Source organism: Hippoglossus hippoglossus, chromosome 11 (genome assembly GCF_009819705.1).
Source record: "Hippoglossus hippoglossus isolate fHipHip1 chromosome 11, fHipHip1.pri, whole genome shotgun sequence".
Classification (NCBI taxonomy): domain Eukaryota; kingdom Metazoa; phylum Chordata; class Actinopteri; order Pleuronectiformes; family Pleuronectidae; genus Hippoglossus; species Hippoglossus hippoglossus.
In genome coordinates this window covers 6414726-6438805 of record NC_047161.1, presented here as the reverse complement: position 1 = coordinate 6438805, position 24080 = coordinate 6414726, and the positions used below count along the sequence as shown (strand labels likewise).

At 41.3% G+C, this 24080-nt stretch overlaps 3 protein-coding genes across 3 annotated transcripts; 1 reads left to right on the top strand and 2 right to left on the bottom strand.

The window, feature by feature from the left end:
• Positions 1-566: 566 nt before the first annotated feature.
• On the bottom strand, positions 567-7539 carry scamp3 (secretory carrier membrane protein 3). Its single transcript, XM_034600077.1, has 9 exons — positions 7062-7539; positions 6679-6762; positions 5799-5912; positions 5031-5151; positions 4622-4750; positions 3611-3770; positions 2880-2981; positions 2349-2466; positions 567-1469 (listed from the first exon to the last, which is right to left on the bottom strand). The coding sequence occupies exons 1-9, from the start codon at positions 7113-7115 to the stop codon at positions 1320-1322; spliced, it is 1032 nt and encodes a 343-aa protein (XP_034455968.1). The 5' UTR covers positions 7116-7539; the 3' UTR covers positions 567-1319.
• Positions 7540-13292: 5753 nt separating this feature from the next.
• crabp2b (cellular retinoic acid binding protein 2, b) lies at positions 13293-17866 on the bottom strand. The gene is made up of 4 exons (XM_034600076.1): positions 17643-17866; positions 14634-14812; positions 14206-14322; positions 13293-13627 (listed from the first exon to the last, which is right to left on the bottom strand). The coding sequence occupies exons 1-4, from the start codon at positions 17722-17724 to the stop codon at positions 13577-13579; spliced, it is 429 nt and encodes a 142-aa protein (XP_034455967.1). The 5' UTR covers positions 17725-17866; the 3' UTR covers positions 13293-13576.
• A 2519-nt stretch (positions 17867-20385) lies between these two features.
• mrps21 (mitochondrial ribosomal protein S21) lies at positions 20386-22223 on the top strand. Its single transcript, XM_034600606.1, has 2 exons — positions 20386-20509; positions 21678-22223. Exons 1-2 carry the CDS (start codon positions 20427-20429, stop codon positions 21856-21858), a joined length of 264 nt encoding a protein of 87 aa, XP_034456497.1. The 5' UTR covers positions 20386-20426; the 3' UTR covers positions 21859-22223.
• Positions 22224-24080: the final 1857 nt, after the last annotated feature.

The window sequence follows — 24080 nt, the reverse complement described above, 5'->3', positions numbered from 1 at the left end:
GACTCAAAACCCTCAAACGCTGCCAGCACAGTCATCGGGGGCAGTTTTGTGTTCAGTACCTTGCTCAAGGACACTTTGGCACGCGGACTGGGATCAAACCACTGACCCTCTGGTTAGTGGACACTTTTGAAACACTTATTAAAAGGCAACATTTTACAAATCTGAAGTTGTGTTAAACCTCGTCACTGTTTGCACAACACATTAAATCAACATATACTGGACTTCAGTTACATTCTTATTGATGAAGATGACATTGAGCTATTTATTTTTAGATTTATTGCCCCTCCCTGCAGTGACTATCTTCACCTGTATCAATTACTATATAAATACAATATTAAAATACACTTAAATTCAACTCGGTTTTCAATGTTGTCTGTTGTCTGTTTTTAAACAGTATAAACTCGAGATGCGAGTTTATACTGTTTTCATAGCAACTGTTTCCATGGCAACTGGGTGGCTCCATCTGCTGATGAAGATGCAATTGAAAGCCCGAGAGCAGCTAATTAGCAAACCTTGTGATTTGCATGATCAATAACATAAGACAGCAATAACCGCAGTTGACTGTATAAGCAAGACAATTAATTTTTTTATTAAACCAAGACAGTGAATTATAATAATCATAAGAACCACAAGTTGCACAAACAGACCAGTGACAGGTACAGTATAATGTAACCAAAAACAACGCATATTCATAACCTGATAGTATGAGAGGTTTTGGCAAACACGGCAAATAGGCATTCTCAATTGGAACAACAACAACAAAAACAAAGTGTTAGTTTTACAGTGAAGCAACAGAAAGTAGGGATGGCCGAAGCTGATCCGCTCAGATATGGATCACGTGTTAGACTGGCAGCGTTTCAGTGTTCAGCTCCAACTCTCACATCTGTCGTGAAACATGACTCCTCGTAAACACAATGTACATCCAGGCCATTTAGATTTTGGACATATGCACGTTAGTACTATCCCACTTGGCACACACAGCTCGTCGTCTTCATATAAAAAGCATTCAGTGATACAGGTTTCTTACAGCATCGACATCTTATCGTTTTCACATAATTTTTCTATTTCTTTCGATCAACATGTGTGATATGCTGACTCATGTTTTGGCAATATAGCTAACTTGTCCTGTACATTTAAATGACTGTATTTTGAAGTTAGACAACCCCACCTCTGTCTCATGCAAGTGCCCTAAAGTTTAGGTGTCCCGGGGTAATTGTAAAGACACAGCCTCCCCCCAATCAAATTCTAATCATCTGTGGGGAAATTAATACTGAACTGTTCCTCCATCTTCTCACCCTCCTGGCCCCTCTTGTGCCTCTCTACCGAGGCGCGGTGAAGGCCCCCTGGGCGGCATTGGTGGCAGCGCTGGTGGCGGCCTGGCGTACAGCCTGATTGGACATGACTCCGGTGGCGAACTCAGCCTGGGCCTTTTGGAAGCTGGCATCGGTCTGCCTGTACAGACTGTGGACCTGGAGCGGGGAAGGAGCAGAGAACGCTGACACCCGATACACGCAGCAATTCATCATCACATCACGCACATTGTGAGGGTGAAAATGATACGCAGAACCTGATATCGAGGCCATTCTTCAGACTGTTTGTTATCTAGGGACGGCTTGATGGTGGGTGGACCACCTGGACAAGGCGAGCGCGGGGTGTTTACACGGAGCAGGTAGAAAGTGCATCTACAGTTTTCACTCTCGTTTATTGAAAACTAATCAGGTTTCTCACGATCTGCTTAAGTCGAAGATCTAAACAATATACTGTAAATAAAATTGACAGCTCCCCAAAAGAGAAACCAAATCATCTTGACTGCCCCCTGGTGGCTGGCTGTAGTATAGGTCATAAACCCTACCTCCTCCATGTTGGCAGATTAGACATACAGACACATACATTTTTTTCTCAAAGATGGTTTCTGTGATTTTAGCTAGTTCTCATCACCTTGATATATGTGAAGTGTTAATTGTATGTGAGGGTGTAATTTAATGATTGACGAGTAATAAAAATCGTCTGCGCTCGTACATCAGAGGGACCTCGATACAGCAGCTCGACACCACGATCACTACTGCACAATCTCTGGCTATTTTATCTTAATTTCTGTACAACGAGATGTAGCGTAAATGCGTCATCCGTCTTTATATAAAATCTATGATTAAACCTAATAATAACATTCGTGTAAATGCATTAAAAGACATTAGACACTGTGGAGACACTGTTTTTTATGGTACTACTCTAAATATCCTGTTAATCAGTCCATGCAGGGATAGTGTGACTGATGCCTTGTCAAAGATGGCCCCTTCATGTGAGTCACAACCTTTGAATTTTCCCTCCAGCTCAACTGTTTTATTCACCTTCTTCAGCATGACAACCCCCATGGCGGCTTGGGCAGTAAAGCAGATGGCATTTATCATCATGATCACTCCGACGGGGACGCTGGTATTCAGAGCAGCCAGACTCACGATCCACCCGCTGAGAGAAAGACACGAGAGAAAGAAGAAGAAGAAGAAGAAGAGAGAACAACAGAAGAACAGCCAGGGAAGTCAGTTAATATCCTCTTTTGCACCAGGAAATAATGGACAGTCTAGATGTGAATGAATTATCCAGACAATGTGACTCACGCTCAGTATTAATTATACTCTCGTTATCTCTGTTCTGTCAGCACTGTCAGGTCAAGTAAGGACAGTGAGTACTTAGTTATACACACATAAAATTATTAGCTGCAGGATGAAAGAAAAAGTGCCAAACTGCCACTGGGAAATCTGAATTCAAATTTCTTCACAGGACAAGGCAACTGGATGCAGATTGTCTTCACACAGGTTTAAACGTTAAAAACATGAATTGGAAAGAGGCTTGCATCAATGTAAAGTTTATATGAGTCCCACCTGAAACCCCATCCTGGGATGCCGATAGTCATGATGACGGAGGTGACCACTTGGGCAAAGAAAATGAAGAAGAAGACGAAGAAGTTGAAGGAGCTGTCACTCCTGGGAGAGAGGAAAAACATGATTAGTCAGTAAAACGAAGCGACAACAATCCAACAGGGTGCTTAACTTCACTGGTTCTAGTTGATTAGACTCTGTGTTGGAAAGTTGCGTGAGATCATTGAAGTCCACCTACTAAAAAAAAAATGATAAAGATTGGAAGCTGTCATTTCCGACCAGCTGCGAGAACACAGACAGGAAATTGAAGCAGATGTCCACACGGACCTTTAAAAGCAGAAGCTCGCATGAGAAACTGGAGAAATGATAAATGAAATCTGGACAACAACAAAGTTTAAAGCAAAAGAGATGCCATGAAATAAATTCTCTGTGTTGGCTCTTCCCTTTACGGGCCTCTTTTGCTGATGTTAAGTTCCACTTCCGCTGCTTTGGCTCTCAAATTCAGCTCCTAGTAAAACATGGTGTCATCGATCACGTGAATGACACATATCAGGGCTCAGTATTAATACTTCTAAAGAAAGGACTGAGGTGAACCTTGAAGAATATCCCCTACACAGTGACATGTGACACATACTTGACACGCACACGTCAAAATGAAACCAAAAACTTTAAATGGCAAGTAAAGGTTAAGGTTTTCGGCCCACAGGCTGTTTCGATAGGATTTAGCCACAAACCTGAAGGCTTTGTACATAGGTCGGTACCAACAGACGAAGGAGCAGGGGGTGAAGAGGAGCCCCCACAGGATGGCGAGGCCCAGGCCCACACCGCCAGAGGGGTCCACGCAGAACATGGCCAGGGAGGAGATCAGGTTGAAGAGCAGCGTGCAAGCGGAGACTAAACAGAAGAATGAAGAGAAGTGGATGAGCAACAGTGAACCGTTGTGCATTCTGACTTCTCACTCTTAGTTTGAGCCTGACCGACTGATTGGTTGGCCGATAAAAATGAGTCCAGACATATCGGTACGGTTATTTTCTATGTTATGTTCAAGTTAGTGTGTTTTCCTTTTGTTTTGTTATTTTACTTATAAAAAGATACGGTTTAGCTGGAAAATATCAAACCCCAATTACATTTCTTTGTCATAAGAGTTTGATAACAACATCCTGGGAATTGTTGCTAAGATCATGTGACTATGTGATTAATAAGCCAGCTGTTAGGTCATGCGTATGGAAGGTAACCAGTCCATCATCACTGCCTTTCAGTGATAGAGAAATAGAGAAAACGTTACATTTTGATTCCTGGGAAGTTTTGCTTTTTAATTATAGTCTGCTCTTCCTGTGGTCTCACTTTATCTCTATCGTTTTCAGAATTGGTCAAAGTCAAACCAGAACCCAGAGTTTCTCTTATGAACATTAGCATCAATCTGGAAACAGACTGATATAAGTTTGCCTTTATTCCCAGTGTGCATACTGACAGGGTGTGGAGAACAATCCCTATCAGAGGCTGTGTGTGGGTCAATGAGCTGGTTCCTGCTACAGTCCTCTGTCTAGCAGCTATGTGTCAGAGTCTTTGTGCAAACACGCAGGCTCATACTCATACTCATACATGCTCATACTCCAGACAGGAAACGAAAACACACTCCCAACGCAACCCAACCCCTGTGAGAGCTGCGACAAGTCATTTGTAGCGCTTAGAAATGAAACGAATGTTCCGAAAGTAAATGCTTAGAAAGGAGGACATGAACTCACACATCCAGAAGTAGTACATAATGGTGACAGTGCGCTGGAAACGCTGGGTGATCTCCACGTTGATGTCCTGGTAGAAGCAGGGGCCCACGGGGCAGAATGAGGGCAGCGGGGGCCAGTTATTCTGACGGGCTGGAGAAGAGAGCGAGGAAAGATAATGAAGGAAAGTATATTAAAAACACGGGGGTTAAAATAGAAAATATGCCTTTAATATGAGATTTGTACCTGTTGACTAATACTTTAAATTTCCTTATTACTGTTTCAATGACATTTTAGTGGGTTATAACACATTTATTATATGTTTAGAAATGCTAATGAATGGACTTTTTTTAAACTACCAATTCTATATATAGAATTAAAATGTTAAACTATGGTTTTCAACTCTGAATCCCTCATATCCTCCCCATCTTACAGGCTCCAGGTCCCAGGCTGTGCGACTCCAGCTCCCGCTCCCTCCTCTCCAGCTCCCGGGCTTTCTTCTCCAGCTCCTCCTGCTTCCTCAGCAGCTCCGCCGTGGTGGCATTCACCGCAGTCTTAACACAGTGAGACACGGGGGAAATGATGCTTCAGAACTGTGTGTCAGAGGTCGGGTTTGTCTTATAAATAATGAAAAGGATTATGTAAAAGGTATCTGATGGTTAAGAGATTCCCGGAGGAGACGCTACCAAGCGTACAAACGTCAAGTGTTTTCTGTTAAGTGTAGATGACTCAATGTAGGCACAATTATTAAAATCTGGTAGAATTTGGTTTTGAGTATAAATAAATCATTCAACTGATTAAGCTACACAAAGTATAATTGAGAAGGTTAATTTGGGGCCGTGCACCAACCAGTGCAAGGGAATTATTATCATTCAAATTTTTCCTGAAACTCCTAAAACTGCTTATTTCAAGGGTTAAACATTCTTAAAAGCTCTTGTGTCAGACCTGGTGAAAATGCACACATTTTATGGGTCTCAGCTTTGGTTGTGGCAAATATGGCTCCATAGCGCCCCCTACTACAAGTAACAGAGCATTAAAGATGTCACCTACAAGAATGAAATTAGGAAGCTTCATGTAAAAACTTTATTTGAGCCAAACCTTAATGGACTCTGTGCAAATTTCAAGTGAGATCCCATTTTGGAGCATCCTACTGCCACTGAAAGTGCTGACGTGAAGGTGACAACAGGTGCAGCATGTTTACCTGGGAGGTGTAGGAGCCATAGTTGCGTGGCTCAGTGGGCGTTGTCCTGCTGGGTGGGGTCTGCGCAGGCACAGATGGAGCAGAGGGGGAAGTGGCCTCGTACGGTGGCGGAGGCTGGAAAATATTTTGTAAAAGATAAATATTAGCAAACCCAACCTGCATCTCGGGGGCCACAAGTCAGAGAACTGTGGGTGATTGTGGGAGTGGGCATGAGGCTGGTGTGTTTACTAACAAACCAACAGGAAGTAGACTCAGGCTGTTTCCTAGCAACAAACCCCAATTTGACGGTTCACCACTTAGACTCAAGCTGTTTCCTAGAAACAACATCAATAAATTCCATAACATAAAAACTGAAGTGTGCCAATCTGTAATGTATGTTATAGCACTGTTGTGTCTGCCTTCTGCTTTCAGGGCCAATCTGTCTTATTTATGTTAAAATGTATTATTTCAGTTTCATTGTATTATTATTATACCATAACAGAATAAACAATGCAGAAAAAATATTCATTTGTGTTTGAATTCTACAAAAACAAATTGGTTATTCTCTTAATTTGAGTTTTGTGTATTTGTGTTTATAGTCATTTAAAAAAGATTGTGGTTAAACTGTTTAAATAGCAAGCCTCAGATCCATTTCTTTGTCATAAGGGTTTAATAACAACATCTTAGGAATCAATGGCATCTTTTATAAATACATCGGCCTATGTCTCAGTCTATATTGGACATTTCTTACTCCCTCATGTTGATATCGACATGGGGCTGGAAATCCATATTGCTCAGGCACTAAAAAAATTGAATTAAAACTTCAGCCCTGGTTATTTTTGATTGCCTTGTTATTACCTCACATATAATTATATTATAGCATAATAACATAATTGCTCACTCCAGTGGTCGTGTTGTCAAATGGGTTGTAGAGGTCCAGTGTGGCATATCCTGTGTTGCTGCTGTGTTGAGTCACTGCAGGGTCCTGTGGCAGAAACATACTATTCAATGAGCAAGTACTGGAACATGAAGGTTTAACAATTGGTCTCTTTTTTTTTGTTGTGATGTTGCTGTAGAATGAAATAAAAGCAACAGATAGACAGATCAGGAGCAACAACCAGGCCCGGAGAGAAACCCCCCCCAGGCCCCACACACACACACAGTCACATGAGCAGCAACACGCCTGCTATTACACCAGCATCCCTGACTTCCACGCATCACACACACAACATGTTAGAGACACTGGGATAACGTGATGGGGGCCTTTGATTTCCCTGCACCCACCTGGAATGGGTTGTGGTCCTCGGCCGGGTCTGGGAAGCTGGTGTACTTGGACATGATGACGGCTGCGGGTTCTGAGAAATCCGAGCTAACGCGAAGCAGCCACCACTTACAGTGAATAGAAGAAGGGCTGAGACAAATCAATCGTCTTCAATCAGACGACGGGTTTGTTTTGTTGGGGGAAATCGACAGCCGGGCGGTGTTAGGGAAGGGGGGGGGGGGGGGGGGTGTTATCCTCCGAGCTAGCTACCCGCCCCTCCTCCGGCGACCATGTCTCTGCAAACAAAAAGATGTCAGGTGAACGCGGTGGACGCCACAGGGAGGCTGGAGGTGCTATCACCCGGATGTTTGTCCTCTTCAGTCCCGGCGGTCAGGATCCAGGCTGCAGCGAGACATCAACACACATCCGACATTTTTCTGTCCTGCAGGAAAACAAGCGACGATCAGGAAGTAGCCAGCCAGCGAGGTCATGTGACTGCTGCTGCGGCACGGAGACACGTGGGCCCGACGGGGGCGTGGCCACCGCTGGACGTCATTTTAGTTATGATTATGATTATTATTATTGGTTTGTTTTATTTGATTAATGTGTTTTTGTTTTTTTTACTATTATTTTATTATTATTATTTATTTTATAAAAATTTTAAACTTTGTTCTCTTTATCAGTATCATTCATCAGTATTACAATTCATTTAATGATATAAAGTCTTGATACATTTTCTTTAGGGGAAGAACTAAAACAGACTTCACACTTTACACTTTACACTACATTTATATTCACTCATAAAAATGATATAGAATACCTATAGCATATGTATTACGTCATTTCTAAATCAACAGTCCTTTTCCTTTCGTTTTATTCTGTTTTTAAGGGACGTTTCCCTCCTCCTCCAGTAGATGTCCCTCTTGTGCATTGAGGTGATAATCAATCTCTCACTCCTGGGCTTGAACAGAACTGTGAGGTGGCTCAGTTAAAGCAAAATATATTAGTTTTAAAATTATATTTCATTCACATCCAAATACTTTAACATGACTGTAGAGTTTATCTGAGCATTGTTGATGAAACTTATTTTGATGAGTATTTGACGAGTTTCCCAAAGTTAACCACGTGACACAGTCATCGTCACAGCTCTTGTTTGGGTCCATGCATTCATTTTTTGTTTCGACCCACACACCCTCAACGTGCAACTTCACCACTAGATGTCACTAGATTCTACACACTGAACCTTTAAATGAAAGACTCCTGAATCGACTCTGTTCACTTTTCTGCAAGGAAAAACATTGCACCTCGGGTCATGCAATCTCACAAAGGCAATCCTACATTGCAAAATTGTTGTGGCCCAGATTTGGCACGCACTGTTACTCTGCCACATTGTCATCTGGCACACATACCGCGTGGAATGACGGCACTTGGAACCACATGTGAGCCACAGCAATACCACATGTCAACGAAAGGTGCCAAACATGGCCACCTAATTTGTTTTGTGCTATTTTGGCCATAGTCACCATTTACCACAAGGTTCACTTAAAGTTCACGTCCAGATTACACCTTGCCAAGTGCACCGCATGTTTGCCCACATTTATTTTGGGATATTTGGGCCACTTTTGCTATTTTCAGGCCACAAGAAGTCCAGAAGTGCCACATCATTTCCTGAAGTGGCCCACAGCCATATGCTACCTGGGGACATACCATAATACATGCCTGATTTGCTTGATATTACTGCTGAGCACTTTTAAGTTTAATTTTCAAACTTGCAGATATTTGCAGATATACATGTATAGGGCTTAACAAGGTGCGGCATCCTCTGCCATACTCAACTATACTGAGGAGAACTATTGGAAAAAGAATCGAAAGAAAAAAAACGTAGAAATCTCAGAGAGAGTCACGAGTGAGGGATTATTTTTCCAGGATGGACAGAAGTGCAATAGATGTTGTGTGTAACAGAACATGTGATTAAAATAACAATACTTACAACATTCATGAGAAAAGGCCAGGTCTAACGTAACTTGAGAAGTGTTTCAATGTTTAAAGTATTAATATAAAAGATAAAGTCTGACAGAGATTAATGGAGCAGTAGTGACAATTGTAATGATAGAGGTATTGCCTGTAATGTGTATGTGAGTCGTTCTGTTGTATATCCAATCTAGTTGTAATCATAATCCACGGTCAGCTGCCTCCACGATCATAATTCACAACCATGATCCACCATCACTGTCCCGATTCATAATCACGATCCACGATATGGTCTCAGCTGAGATCCTGGATCTGTGATGATAAAGCACAAGGAGAGACATTGATGTGATGAAGAGGAGGAAAGAGAAGCTCCAAGGAAGAAGGAACAAAGTTGACTCTGAGTTGCCTCAATCGATGCAACAACAGTGCAATAGATTCACAACCGCCAACATTCATTTCCATCTGTGCAGGACAGACAATACAATTAGCCGATATCCATCGAGGTGGCAACTTGTAGAAACTACGGATGAATCATATGTCATGCATGTACGGTTTTTCCTTTGTGCCTCTGTATGACCCTGCAGCAGCAGGAAGGATTACATGTTCAGCTCCACTAACGTATACACATTTCATGGCCTAATGCCCATGTACAATCCATCCTGGTCTCTTTTCATTCTCATACAAGTCACATGTGTGAGGGCAGTCAGATGATTTTGATTTAAACACACAGGCTGGACTGTGTCTCTCACGCACACAGACCTGTTCATGTACATACTGTAAATCCCTTTCACTGGACCCCCCACACATTCAGAGTTTCTATTGAACAGGCACCTATTAATTAAGAAATCCATACATATGCAAACTGGATATAACGGAAAATACTGTCCATATCAGTGGATTTATATCCTGTATGCTTTAATTTCCCCTTCAAGTAGCCTTGAATTTTCTAATCCAGTCCTCCTTGTTTTTTTATGGCCGCACCTTTTCCTCAGATGGAAACCTTCTGGATGTTTTAAAAATTCCAGAATTCAACTTGACATATTTAGTATCATTGGAAATGTTTGGTTTTCCTCTAGACTTCAATATAAAGTCCTGCTGGTTTAACTCCACAGCTTGAGCTTGTACTGACTGTCCAAGTGGAGCGGTGAGGCCGAGCGAGACGAATCGGATTCAGTGGAATAGGAAAGAGGAAAACAGCCTTTTTATGCCTCTGAAACAATCTTAAAGAATATATAAACTTATCTTATTCAAATTGCTCAGAGCTCTGAGCTCCTTATGAGGAAAGTTGGAATATTGCAGCATTTCACAAAATCATACATTTTCGGACATTGATCGTTTATTCTGATCGTTTAACTCGCTGGGCCTTACTTTCTTGCATATATTGATATTTTTATTTTAAACATGTTCAATATAAAAACCTATCCTAAGCTAACCATATACAGTACATACTGTAACAAGGTGTCACTTATTCTTGTTTGTGACACCTTGTTACAGTATGTACTGTATATGGTAATTTATGTCATGATATTCAAGAATTCAGGGACTTGTATTCATCACATGCAAACTGCAGAAAATGTGCAGGAAGGGTAATGTGCAAGACAAGGCAATATTAAGATAATACAGTAAAAAAGTATATGCAAATAGTATTTTTCAAATCTTTAGCACCTTTTCCCTGCAAAACACAGATTTTATACATATACAGAGTTTAGAGTGAATCTAAAACTTTACGTTGTTGACGTGACAAGTGGTGGATAACAAGTTGGCTCTCTTTTTTCATATCACAACCAATAAACTGTAATTTAAAGATCAATGCAACCACAGAGGTTAAATGAAAAAGCATAGAGAATGTGGAGATGTGCAGGACAGGGTGGAAACGGATGTGGCCTGAACAGCAAAGAATGAGCGGCTTTTTTAAAAGCCTTCACAGATTATTATATAATATATATAACAATTATTGATGAAGGCTTTTTCAGTTTGGCTGTCGCAGCTGAGTGAGCACTGATCTGCCAGGACCTGCTCACAGGCCTCGTCTGTCGGCCGACTCCTGTGACTCATCCTCTAATGGGCCCTGTCACGATTGGTCCAGATGGCCCAGACTCAAACGCATGAGTTGGGTGCCTCCCCGTCCCAAAACCACAGCATTCCTCAGCCAATCGAGCAGCGCAAGTGCTCCATGACATCACTGCCTGAGGAATGAACTGGCATCACAGTTGTGTGTGGAAAGTGACCCGGCTAACAAGGAGGGACTGGGTGGTTTCTAACAAGCTTGAGTCAAAGGGGTCATTTAGACAGAATCAGGCATCTTGTCTGTTTGTGTGTGTGTGTGTGTGTGTGTGTGTGTGTGTGTGTGTGTGTGTGTGTGTGTGTGTGTGTGTGTGTGTGTGTGTGTGTGTGTGTGTGTGTGTGTGTGTCTGTGCAATGCCCATTTTCTCATTGTGCAAATAGCCAGGAACTTTCCGTGCCCTCCAGAGTGCAGTAAAAGCCTCTGCGGTTCAGATGGGCGCTTACACAATAAATTGGGTTTCACTGAGACAACTGACAAAACATCCATACATGTACTTTCTGCCTGGGAGACATAAAAGCATGTACATGACGGCTGAGGTTGTGTAATCCACACATACCTAGTCACACATAATCTGTTCACTCTCCTTCTTTCATGCAGACACACACTGAGGATCAGCAGAGGAAAGAAACTATGAGGGTTTAGTCAAATATAAAGACTCTGAGGTGCTTACTTCCCATTTTATTTACACTTCACCTGATTTTAGATGCAAATAATGTACGTTTTACTGCACTACGTGTATTTTAGTTTACAGATAAAAAACTGTACATTAAAAAACACCTACAACGAGATTATAAAATATAATGCAATGTTAAAGATTAAACCAGTAGTTCCCAACTTTTGTCTCATGATCCCTCAGAAAAACCCAGAGTCTGGTTTGGGCTCTTTGTCACGTTCAGATGTTTATGAGATGTTTCACCGAAAGAGATTTCCCTTTGTTGCTTTTCAGATGGTTTCCGTTCTAAAGTCAAATAAACCAATACTTCACACAGCAAAGAACAAGTAGTTTTGTGTCGTAGAAGTTTTCTTTCCTCTTTTTTACCTCAGTAATCATTTCATGATGCTGCATGAATACACAGTTTGACTAGACGAGCACTCAGAGAGCACAAACCTCCGCCGAGGCCAAACAGTCCCCTGATGAAACCACATTCAAATTAACTGTGTTCTTATGTGGATCTGCACCAAATTGCACAAACATAAACATCACTTTTACTTAAAGAACTTAAATGCAGGACTTTCACATGCAGTTGAGCATTTTTGCATTGGCACTTTCCCACCACACACTCATTGACTCATTGAGCATATTGAGAAGGTTCATCCTGAGGCGGCCCAGTCCTCCTGCTGCTGTTTGCTTGGCGCTGTGTGTATAAACTGGGAAGCACTTCACAGGGGCGCTTGTCTCCACACTGCTTGAAAACCTGGAAAAACCATCACTGGCCCGTGAACCAAGCAGCTCTCCTCAGGAAGGAGACTGTGAACGACACATTTTTTAGGGCAAGGTTAAGTCAGTCTCACACACTCACTGGTGTTGAGTTGTAGTTGATGACAGGACGGACTTTGGGGACGTTGAGAAACAGTAGATCTATAATTTTTAACTGGTGGAGCTCTCGCTTCATTTTCCAGCTCAGGTTTGCATGTTTTTCTTTGCATCCATTACGTTGAAAAGTGGGTTTTGAGAGAGAGCAGCTGGAAATATCAGCACAGAGTGCAAGAGGAAGTCACTTAACACTTTGTACCTGGGTGCAAAGCCAGAGAGAACAATTGGGGGAGATTTTACTGAGCTCATTCTGTAAATAGGTTCAGCTGGAGAGGGGGAGAATAAGAAGTATAACCTCCTCCTGATGTCATGAAATGATTTTCTCATGGCCGCGCTCTCCTTCATTTTCCTTTCCACTCCCCATTTCCTTCCTTGCCTTTGCCAAAGCATCTCTAGAAGCAGAGTTTATGAAATATGAATTGTCTTTGGGCCTTTTTAAACTAATCGCATATTGTAGTGAGCTATGATGACAGAGAGCAAACAGAGGACAGGGGACTGGATTGCAAATGGAAAGACGGGGGGGTTGGGGGGAAAGGGTGCGGAATAATCTGCGTGTCCAGAGAACGAACAAATGGCAGAAAGTGATGTAAAGGGATATGGAGACGGACGACAGGGGAATAGGAGGTGCAGGGAGGAGGCCACATAAAGAACGAATGTTTGAAAAGAAGTCGTCAAAACAGTAAATTCATATAAAACAGTTTAATAACAACGTGAGAATGGATTCAGACACTGGGATGCAGCTTTTGAAGCGGAATATGTGGCATTTATGTGAGAGTGAATTCAGCTTTGGTGTTAAAAGGCAATCGCATCTACATACATTCAATAAAACTGAAGCCTTTTCTACACAGTGGACTGGTCCCGACATCTGATTGGCTGTGAGGACGACAAGAAGAAATCTAGGCGAGGAAAGCGAAGTGATGGTGGAGACACAAAAGAGAAGCGTTGGATGAAGATTTTGAAAGATGTCCTCATTCCCTCTCATAAACTCTGGTGCAGACAACATCCCCGGCGGTCATCGTCTGAAAAAAAAAAGCAACAAAAGGACAGTTGAACCTACTAGAATATTATGCTTCATTAAATATTAAAATAAACATAAATATTGTTCGTATTGTGGATATTCCTCCTTCAACATGACACTTGTTTTGCCATTTTAATTAATTCTCTGTAGAGCTTTTGCAGAAGGTAAGTGGTAAAACCTTAAAGAAAGTTTGAGTATCATGCAAATGGATGATAAACAACAGCCTGATAATGTATTGCCACGCCAGCGGCACGGTTGATCCATTTCAGTCCAGGTTTGCATTCCTCAAAAAATGTTGTGAACTTTTGTACAGCTATTCATGACCCACAGATGATACACCGACTTTGTTATTGCCCTGATGTTTTGATTTATTGGAGCTAATATATATATTTATAGCAGCGAGCATGACTGCAGACTTGGCCTAATAACTTTGCAAACTAAAAACCTCTCTGATTCATTTCTTTGGAACATCTAAATGATTAGTTTTTAAATCTGGATAAAGTCATGTTTATACAAATGTTAACTGTGAAGCTCTCAGACTAGACCGTGATTCTAGTTTAATTATAGTTTAATGATTACCAGTATCAGCTCTCCGTCATTGGTCAGCTCTCGGGTCCACGCCGTCTTGGGCCCGTCGCCTTTCTGTAAAGTCTGTTCGCAGCTGATCTTGCTTTCTGTTTCCCACTTGGGAAAACTCTGCAGGGAGAATAATAACACCTGACATCATTCATGTGCTTTGGACACAGATGAGATGGAAAAACTTTGGTTTTCATCGTAACTGCACCTCAGAACATTTCTACCGTCTCTAAGGAAACAAGCACTTCACCACTAACTCGGCATAAAGAAATGAAGAACAGATCCATGCACTATCACCAACAACGACTCGGCAGTTGCACTGAAATTATTCCCATATGTTCCGTCTGTGCAGAACTGTGGCTAGTTATTACCTTGGCCAAATGCTGGTATGCATGTATTGACATTATACAGGAAGTGAAAGGGCTGCATACCGTGCAGGGACGTCCGTCCACTGTGGCCTCATTGAAGGACTGACCCACGGTGAAGGAGACATTGGTGGTGCGGACGCTGGTGGAGGTCTTGATGGACAGACTCTCGCCCTGCTGGGTGATCTCCACCGCTGGGCTGGAGGCGGCTGTCACTGCGATCTTCCTCAGGAACACATTCACACCTGGACACATGCAAACAGAGGAGATATTGAACTGGCAGCTGTGGTGAAAACAGCACAGCTTTGTGATGAGAGGAAAGAACATACAGCTGTGAATGATGTTATAGCCCAAAACGACTGTGTATTATGAGCAGTGTAAATGTGCAGACATCTGCTGTTTGCTTTAGGAAGCTGATCCATCACTATGAAACTTTCAGCACTTTAAGATTCAGACTTTTTGAAAGTGTTACCAGAGAAGCTACAAGCATGAAATTTCTTTCTCTGCTTGTTGTTCAATAAAACAAAGAAACAACCTAATTCAATCTTCTTTTTCACAATGCACATGTTGTCTTCTCCTAATTTATCTCCCCGGTTTGGTTTTAGGAAAACAAAAGTTATGAATGCTTTTTTTTTTTTTTTTTGCCGCCCATAAAAACAGTCTGTGCTGCTGCGTTACCACACAACAATAACATATTTTCTTTCTGACCGAAACCACGAGGCAATAAAAATCTCATTGTGATTAATTCCTTGGTTACGAGACAGAATTTATGGTATGCTCCGGCAAACTGTGGCCAGTAATGTAAAGCACATGTGATTTGAGCTTGTTAGTGTAATGTCAGCTGGGATAGACTCCAGTCCCCCCCCCCCCCCAGCGACTCTCATAGGATAAGCTGTATAGCTAATGGATGGATGGATGAGTTACAACATGCAAATCCACAGGTATATTCCTTCAAACCACTAATAACTGTAATAAGTGATACAAGGCAAAGTTTGCAGAAAGACAGAAGTAGTGCATTCTTCAAAACGTGCAGGAACAAGAACCCCCAAAGCTGCAAAACATAATAGTTTACCCTAAAACAAAAATCTGTGATTATCCACTCAAATTGCTGCCAAATATTTACTGACGCTGCCTCAACAACCAGGTTCAGGAGGTTCATCTTTTCACAGCTTGATTTGTTTGATTTCACAAAGAGACGGAGATTGAACATGACGGCTCCGCAAAAGCTAAAAATGGAACAATGGAAACTTTGAATTCACTGGTCCGATAAACTTCAGCCCTGTTTCTGTCTGACATCGAGTTGGAAAGATATCGATTCCACTTCCTTCAGTTGGGGATGAAACTTTGGAAGATGGCTACAGACTGGAGTGGCTCTCAGTAGAGCACGTACCTCCACCAAGGCCCAATAGTCCCCTTAAATTCAATCAAGCTGCACAAACTTTCACAAACTTATAGATATCGGTCTCCAAAATGTGTGTGTTTTTTCCCCCTCAAGATCCATGAAGTATTCACTGGGAAATCAGGGAAAATGTTGAAAAAAACACCCTAAAAAATATTTCTGGATTCCTGGAAAATTTAATAAGTTCTTCCTTGACTCATATCATATTCTTCCACCACAGTTTTTTGGAAACTATGCAGTACTTTTTGTGTAACCATGCTTACAAACACACAAATGGACAGGGGTGAAAACACAACCTCCTTGGTGGACCCTTGCATGGACTCTGGGTGAAAGAGATGCAAATGTATGTTAATTTTGCATCTCTTTGTGGTTGTTTTGCATCCTTTTGTTGTTTTCGAGTTCCTTTGTGTTCATTTTGCACTAGTCCTTCTGCATGTCTTTGTACTTGTCTTGCATCTCTTTATTGTCATTTTGTGTCTCTTTGTGCTTGTTCTGCATCTCGTTAGGGTCTTTTTGAGTATTTTTTGCCTTTGTGTAACCATTTAATTAATATAACAAGATGTGTCAAGTCAGTGGGCTTGTGACAGGCCAATTCACCCGTGGATTTGTTCAGCAACAGGAAATATTTAACAGGATTTAATACAGGGAGCTATAACCTGTCGGGAAAAATTTACCGACTCACTGACGCGCAAAGTACAACCAGGACGAAACTCACAGCTTGTGTTTTCATCTGAGGTCCAGGTCAGTAGAGATGTGATGTGATGTTTAATAAAAAAAAGTACAACAAATGTAAACGGCCCGTTGACCCTTAAGTTATTGCCGTTTTTTTGTGTGTGCGAGCTGGACTGGCTTCAGAGAGATCAGGACTACCCAACAAATCTGATTGAAGTCAGACCTTATTGGATCATGGAGTGGTACTAAAAGAGGCAGCACACACACACACACACACACACACACACACACACACACACACACACACACAGTTCCAGACTGGGTCGGAGAGGCCCAGGGTAGAGAAGGAAAGTCAATCTCAGAGCCGGCTGGCTGCTGGGGCCCATGTCGAGGCTTAGTTCCGTTTACACTGGCTCTAATTACAACCGCATGAGGAGGACCCTGCTTCAGATGAGTCTAATCTAACATTCCTCCACAGGCTATTTGTCTTCAGATTTTTAATGGATGCCACTGGCTGGCCCTCGTCTGACCTTCCTCTCCTGTTCTCCCCACAGAGGACTTCTTCCACTCGGCCTCATGTACCTGAACAAGTCCTTTTCCGCAGCTGGAACATGGGTGAGCCCGGCAGGGGCGAATCAATTCAACCACAGACTTCACTTCAGACCACTTTGGTTTTTACCAGTTGACCTGGAAGCCAAAGTGGATTTCCCGCTGACAATGCCACAAAATGATTGACAGGTCTTTGTAAAGGAAGACGCATCTCTTTCCTTTCTGTATTTCTTTTGCATTTTAACAATGGGCCTCGGTGGTTGATGATAAACTAGATAACAATGTGCAGCTTGGCTCCAAAGGGGCATCAACCTTTGAATAAGGTTAAGGCAACACAAGTAAAGCAAATCTTTTTGTTTCAAAGATTATTTAAAAAAACAGGATGCAATTTAGTGGGAAAGTTTTTAGAGCAGAATAAAAGCTTCACTGGAGACGTTCCTCGTACTCGTACTCACCCAGAGCTCTCAAAAGATCCTCAAAATTCTGCGATGACTTCATTTTCCATTTTCCAGAGAAATCGGTGACTTTATCCTCCATCTTGATGCAGAAGTGGTTGCAGAAGTTATTATTATTTTAAATTTTTTTTGCAGATTAAGAAGCCGACTGTGGCTGCACACTCTTCAGAAGATGTCTGTCCCCACTCTCCGTTACCCAGTCTGCAAACTCTCCCCTCTCCTCTGGCTGCATCTCCTGCCTCTCCTGCGTTCATTGGCTGACAGCTCGCCTGCATCTGATGCTGATCCAGCCAATGCAGATGGCGGTGGCAGGGAGGGACTTTCCCCCCCCCTCATTCTGAGTGTGTGAGTGTACCTACCCTCCACCCCTGTCAGCATGGTGAAAGATTTGGATACGAGCTGGAAAACGCACTTCCAGTAAGTTCTTTTGATGTGGTACAATAAGGAAAGGTGTGAAGAGTGTTGTAGGCTGGTGCCGTTCCATTCTCAGGTATCTGACAAGAAGTGAAGTGAACAGAACTAAAGTGAGTCAACAACTTGGCAATTAAAGTGTGGATTTTTTTTGTTTGTAATTAAAAATGCAACTTAAAACCTTGTGATTTCTAAGATGCTGGAATGTGAAATCAGATATCAGGGTTAACGTGTTAAGTTTCAGAGAAGGGTGGGGGGGGGGGGGGGGGGGGGGGGGGGAGAGAACTGGTAATGAAAGAGCAGAAGATAAGACATCCAGCTGGAGGCATCCATCCAGGAAAGTGCCATCAGCATTTTTCACTTTACAATTTAAGATTTAGGAGACGGGGCACATTGTCTCATTCAACCATCACAGTTAGATGGAACCATCCGGTATCAGATTTCATTTACCTGACACTGACTCATGTTGCCATCTCATTCAGTCTTTATCTGGACTGGACAGTGGTGGGTTACATTAGTTGGGATGTTTGGAAACAAACAGACACATGACACTGTTTACCTCTTTAGTCAGGAACTCGGAATCACTGTTCTGAGAAATACAGGAATATTTTGAAATTTTTTTTAATTTCAATTCAGTTTTATTTGTAAGGCACCAGATCACAGCAAACCTTATCTCAAGGCACTTTACATAAACATCTTACAACATGTTAGAGAAACCCGACATTGTTACTGCATCAAATCACCAACAAAAGAGTAAAGCTAGGAAAATCGTAAAAAAGTGGATGAAAGATTCTTAGCAACAAAAAAATGTGAATTTAAAAATGTCAATTATTCTTTATTTGCATTTTTATTAAAGCATAACCTCAAATCTTTGCCGAAATACAATGTTATAACTTTAGTTGATAAAAGTAGTAAAGATAAATAAAACAGTAGTATAAATAAAAAAAGTTTGAGTAAATTAATACATTGAAGATTTGTAAGGACGATGTATTTGATCATAGCTGGAATAAAACGTCTTGATGCAACTTAACTTTTTCTGTGTTACACTCTTTCTCTTCCCTCTTTCTCACACACACGTTCACTCGCTGCCAGGAACATTTCATCAGGTCTTGATCAGAGAGGATGCCTCTGGAAACATGATGCATTGCATTCATGCATCATGATGTTATCTGTGCAGGTCGTCTCAGCATTCCTCTGTGTGGCACCACACAGATTCAGTGCCCTATGCTGAGCTACAGCAACATGGGAATAAACCCTGTGGATTAATAAATAAAGAGGAAGGACATATAGAAGCACCTTTGAATGCAGAGTACTGACACACCATCCAGCGTTCACCGCTGACTGACCTCAGAATAACAGAGGACAACAGAAGCTCGGGGAGGAGAAGAAGAAGAAGAAGAAGAGAATGGCAGCGATGAAAGGTTAACACTGGACACTGCTAGGCCTGTTGCCATGACAACGGATGTAGTTTAATAAATCTGTGATTCCCTTTATGAAGACAGCTGCTGCATGGTCCTCTGTGCTGAGAGACTTTTATCTCACTCATATACAAGACTGTGCAAAAGTTTTAGATTCTTATCCACCACCAGCAGGAATGTGTGTGGTTGGACTCAATTCATTTTGAGGCGAGACAACGACCCGAACATAAGACCAGAGTCATAAAGAACCATCTTCAGCAACAAGGGCAACAGAGGCCATCACATGAGTCCTGATCTCAGCATTATGGAGTCAGCCTGGGATGAATATGACACTTCACCACTAGATGTCACTAAATTCCACACACTGAACCTTTAATATTAAGTTAAATGATGAATAAAAACCTTTAATTATTATTTTTGAAAGCATCTTCCCTTACATTTACTCATTTGGGTTGCCATGGATACAATTTGTGAGGTTTGAGTGTGTACAAAAGACAGTTTGGTTATAATTTTAATTCCCTCACATGCATACACAACAATCAATAACTGAGAGTTTAGGGAAGAATAAAAACAAACAGATTTCTGCAGTTCTGAGTTTTTACGTATATATGATTTTGCATGTAATACTATGATGCTGGATGTTTTCAACTTAATTCATATTAAATCTCTTCTAATTGACAGAAAGAATAAGGTCATAATGTTTTCTTGTTATACAGCATATGATTAAATAAAATATGGGCATTAAATGAATGAATAAAATACTCAAATAATTGTAATATAAAATGTATCTGTGTCTACAAATCCAAGCCCAGGACTGAACACAGGTCATTTACCAGAAAGCTTGAGTGAAGCGCCACCTAGCGTTGAGTTGTGCACCAGGGCTTCTTGAATCCGGAACCTTTTATAGTTAGGTGTTTCCAGACGGTCGTTTTTAAAAGCAAGCACCGGTGTCATCATGGCGAGACACCTTCGCTTCATCGCGCGGACAGTGATGGTTCAGGACGGGAACGTGGACGCGGCTTACAAGAATCTGAACAAGTAACAGTCTCGTGTTGGAGATAATATGTTGGACTATGATTTATTATTGTGTTGGAGAAAAGACGAGCTAACGTTAGCTGCGTTAGCGTTAGCCTTCCGCTCAATGTCACAGAGCTGCGGCTGCGCAGTGGAGTTTGTGATTAAAAACCCAAAATTGATGAAGTAATAACAAAGTCTGGAATAAAAATGTGTGAACGTCTGCAGCTGCACAACAATCTGTACAATGTTGGAACATCTGATCACAGTTTGAAATCTGTAAATCATCATTTTAGTCCAACAGCGTCCATCTGTGCCTAGAAACCCAAACAGGATAAAGTGATTAATTATAAATGTCATCTATCATCTAGTGTAATGTGATCAGCTCTGTGTCTGCATAAGTAAACATTGTTTTATTATCAATGCTTAGTCTGATGCTTTGTTTTGCTTGACTCTTGACACTCTAGAATAAGAAAAACTATTTTCTATCCAGAACAAGGATTCTATCAAATACTTATTTCACCTAGTCCATGATTATTATAGCAAAATCTAACAATAAATCTAGTGCAGGTACTGTATCATGTGTATTTTGTATTCAAACGCCCCCAGTTACAATCAAATCAAATCAAATGTACTTTATTCTATTATTATTTTATTATGCCCCTGCCCTAAAAACATTTATAATGAAAAGACACTAAAAGGAAATAACTCATAAAGGATTCAAACCTAAAACCAGACTGTTAAATGTGCCAGTACAGTAATGATAATGTAAAATTAAACTAAGAGATAAATAGGACTGCAAAGCATTATTAGGTGAATGTGATCTCTCAGTTGTTTCTATGATTTGGTTATAATGTGTTTGTTAAGTTTGTAAATCTCAAGATTTAACATTTAAAAAAAATACTTTATAAACCTGATCATCAAAGTGTGAAAGGATCTAAATGTGTGACTGGGTGTTTGAAGACTTAAAGTTAAAAGTTTATGAATTGACTTTGAGTGCTCCATTATGAATCTGTGAATTAAAGCAGTAAATTGTCTGTGATCTCCCCGACCAGAAATGTTGAAGAATCCAGAAATTTGGAGGAATTGCTCTGTTGGGGTCACTTGTGCTGCTACTTCCAGTTGAGTTTAGTGTCTTGAATGCAACAGAAGTCCAAAGCTATTCACACATTTCTCTCTCTACATATTCCAGGGTCCTCAGTCAGGAAGGGATTATCGAAGACGTCAAGCGCAAGCGCTACTTCGAGAAGCCCTGCCGGGAGAGACAGAGGAAGAACTTTGAGAACTGCAAGCGAATCTACCACTCGGAAATGGCGAGGAAAATTAACTTCATCTCCAGGACAAACAGAGAGGATCCCTGGCTCGGCTGCTAGAGGAATGGGAGTGTGATGGAACCAGACTTTATCAATGGACCAGCCAGCAAAGTGGAGGAAGCAAATGTTACAGACGCAATTCCAACGAGACGTCTATATGAACTTTAGAAATAGAGAAAATAATGGCTTTTGTGGTGTCACACACAGTAAAACAGACTTCTTTTAAATGTGTTAAAACTGAGTTGTTTTTCCTTGTTTTCCAGTTTAAATGTTAACAGCATTTCTCATGTTAGGAGTGAAAAAAATATTTGTACTCGTTCTTTGCTGTAATGAGCAGGTTATCAAACACTTAATTTGTGTTTTGAACCTTCCTTCATAATCTTGCTGATGAAAATGCTAATAAAAAAACATTTAAGTTGGTGAAACTTCTGTTTAAACAACTGGTTTATTCTCTAAACCCAGATGTGTACGAGGTACAGTATGAAGGGATATTCTGCTCGTGTAAATCATCTGATGTGACACGATTTTCTGGAGAAAATTGAAACGATGCTGGAGATCCTTCTTTGTGTGAATCTGGTTCTCCACCCAGCAGCAGCTCTCTGAAAATTAATTCAGTGTTGCTGCTACACAGTGGGGCGCTAATGCCTTCTGCTGGTTTGTGCCACCTCACACAAATCCCCCCCCCCCCCCACATGTGACACACAAACCAGCCACGCATATCTGTCAGACCCAATCCTTCCCTGCATGGGTTGGTAACGTGTGCACTTTTTCACAAAAGGAAAGGTAAACATGTGCAGCGGGCCCACTTGTCTGAGAAGTTACTAGGTCATGTTGATCCAGGCCGTGTGGCTACAGGCACTGGGGTGTGTTGTAAGGAATGAGGGAGCAGGACAATGGATTACTCACTGTGTACTTTACACTGAAAATATTTACTCCTGTCTGACAACTTCAAAGGTTCACATGCAATGAAAAAAAAAAGGCTTTATTTCTGCTGTTGAAAATGTAGATCTTGATTTTATTTGATCAAGTTTCTCTGAAGCCTCTGGTAGAAGAAATAGTTCCAAGGAAAACTGCTGTGTAACAAGGATGATGATGCATTTTTTGGGGGGTAATTTTTCCACACTAGATAGAGATGTAAAGAAATATGCATAATAACCTTTTAAGCACTGAACAGATTATGTTTGACATATAAGTAAAAAATAATCAGACGGTTCAAATTGTCTGTTGCTATTAATTCATACAATAGAGGGTAAAGTGTTCCCCTTCAAATTAAAATGTAACTGAATTGAATACCTTTTATTTTAGTAATTTTTTTGCCATGGATTTTGTGAAGCACTTGTAACCTTGTTTAGATAAGTGATGTAAATAAATAAAGGTATTAATATTTCAGACCCATTAAAGGGTAAATTGAAGCCCCATCTGTTTTCTCTGGGTTTGAATGTCCTCATGTGGTTTTTATTTACCTTTTATCACTATCAGTAGATTTTTACGAGATAATGAAGCACATTTTACTGGTTCAGTGGGATTCAGTTGCAGTTTGTGTAACAGGTTGTGCAGTTGTGTTAGTGTGCACATTGTGAAATGTGCAAATATTTTTACTGGCCCTTTCCCAACATTCACACACACTGTCACCTTCCTCCTCACGACAGACATCAACAACAGGATGGGCCAAATTGCAAACATGTCCCTGCTCAGATATCTTTCTATTCTGTCACGTGTTGCACCACAAGCTTGGTCACAACACGACCGCTGCTGCGTAGCTGTTGTTAATCTTGAAATTGTGAAATATTTGGATGGTTCCCACAACGTGTTAACATTTATCTGCGATTCAGCGTATCTCCATCTTTCAATGCACGTGTCGGCTTCATATCGGAGCCGTCTCACTGTTCTGCCGAGAGAGGTTTCGGTTGGACTCTATTGTTTACATGGTTTCTCAATCAGCTGACGTTATTGGCTGAAGCTGTTTGCTTAGTGTCTGTATTGCAATACAAAGTAATCTGGAACTAAATGTCCTTATGTAAACTCCAGGATCGCGCATTAAGCCTTTCATCATAAGATGCCAAAGGGCCTGTGAGACTGACACAGGTTTAACCATCGAGCCTAGAGACTCAACTATCTTTTAGAGCTCCTTCAACTTTAATTAAATCCTTTTGTAATAACCGCACCGACAATGGTAATTCGCTGCTTTTGTTCGTAGAGTATAATTGAGTTTCATGCACGTTTTCAAAGATAAATCCCCTGGCACAGACTGAAACAGACTCCTCCACACCTTCTGGCCCCAT

What these genes read in the sequence shown, in the direction of transcription:
- mrps21 (XM_034600606.1), top strand. Translation starts at nt 20,427, where the DNA reads ATGGCGAGACACCTTCGCTTCATCGCGCGGACAGTGATGGTTCAGGAC. An exon ending in GCTTACAAGAATCTGAACAA is followed by an intron (nt 20,510 to 21,677) that starts GTAACAGTCTCG and finishes TACATATTCCAG; the next exon opens with GGTCCTCAGTCAGGAAGGGA.
- scamp3 (XM_034600077.1), bottom strand. Translation starts at nt 7,115, where the DNA reads ATGTCCAAGTACACCAGCTTCCCAGACCCGGCCGAGGACCACAACCCA. An exon ending in AGGACCACAACCCATTCCAG is followed by an intron (nt 6,763 to 7,061) that starts GTGGGTGCAGGG and finishes TTTCTGCCACAG; the next exon opens with GACCCTGCAGTGACTCAACA. An exon ending in ATCCCAGGATGGGGTTTCAG is followed by an intron (nt 2,467 to 2,879) that starts GTGGGACTCATA and finishes TCTTTCTCTCAG; the next exon opens with CGGGTGGATCGTGAGTCTGG.
- crabp2b (XM_034600076.1), bottom strand. Translation starts at nt 17,724, where the DNA reads ATGGAGGATAAAGTCACCGATTTCTCTGGAAAATGGAAAATGAAGTCA. An exon ending in TGGACGGACGTCCCTGCACG is followed by an intron (nt 14,323 to 14,633) that starts GTATGCAGCCCT and finishes TTCTCCCTGCAG; the next exon opens with AGTTTTCCCAAGTGGGAAAC. An exon ending in ATGACGGAGAGCTGATACTG is followed by an intron (nt 13,628 to 14,205) that starts GTAATCATTAAA and finishes TTTTTTTTTCAG; the next exon opens with ACGATGACCGCCGGGGATGT.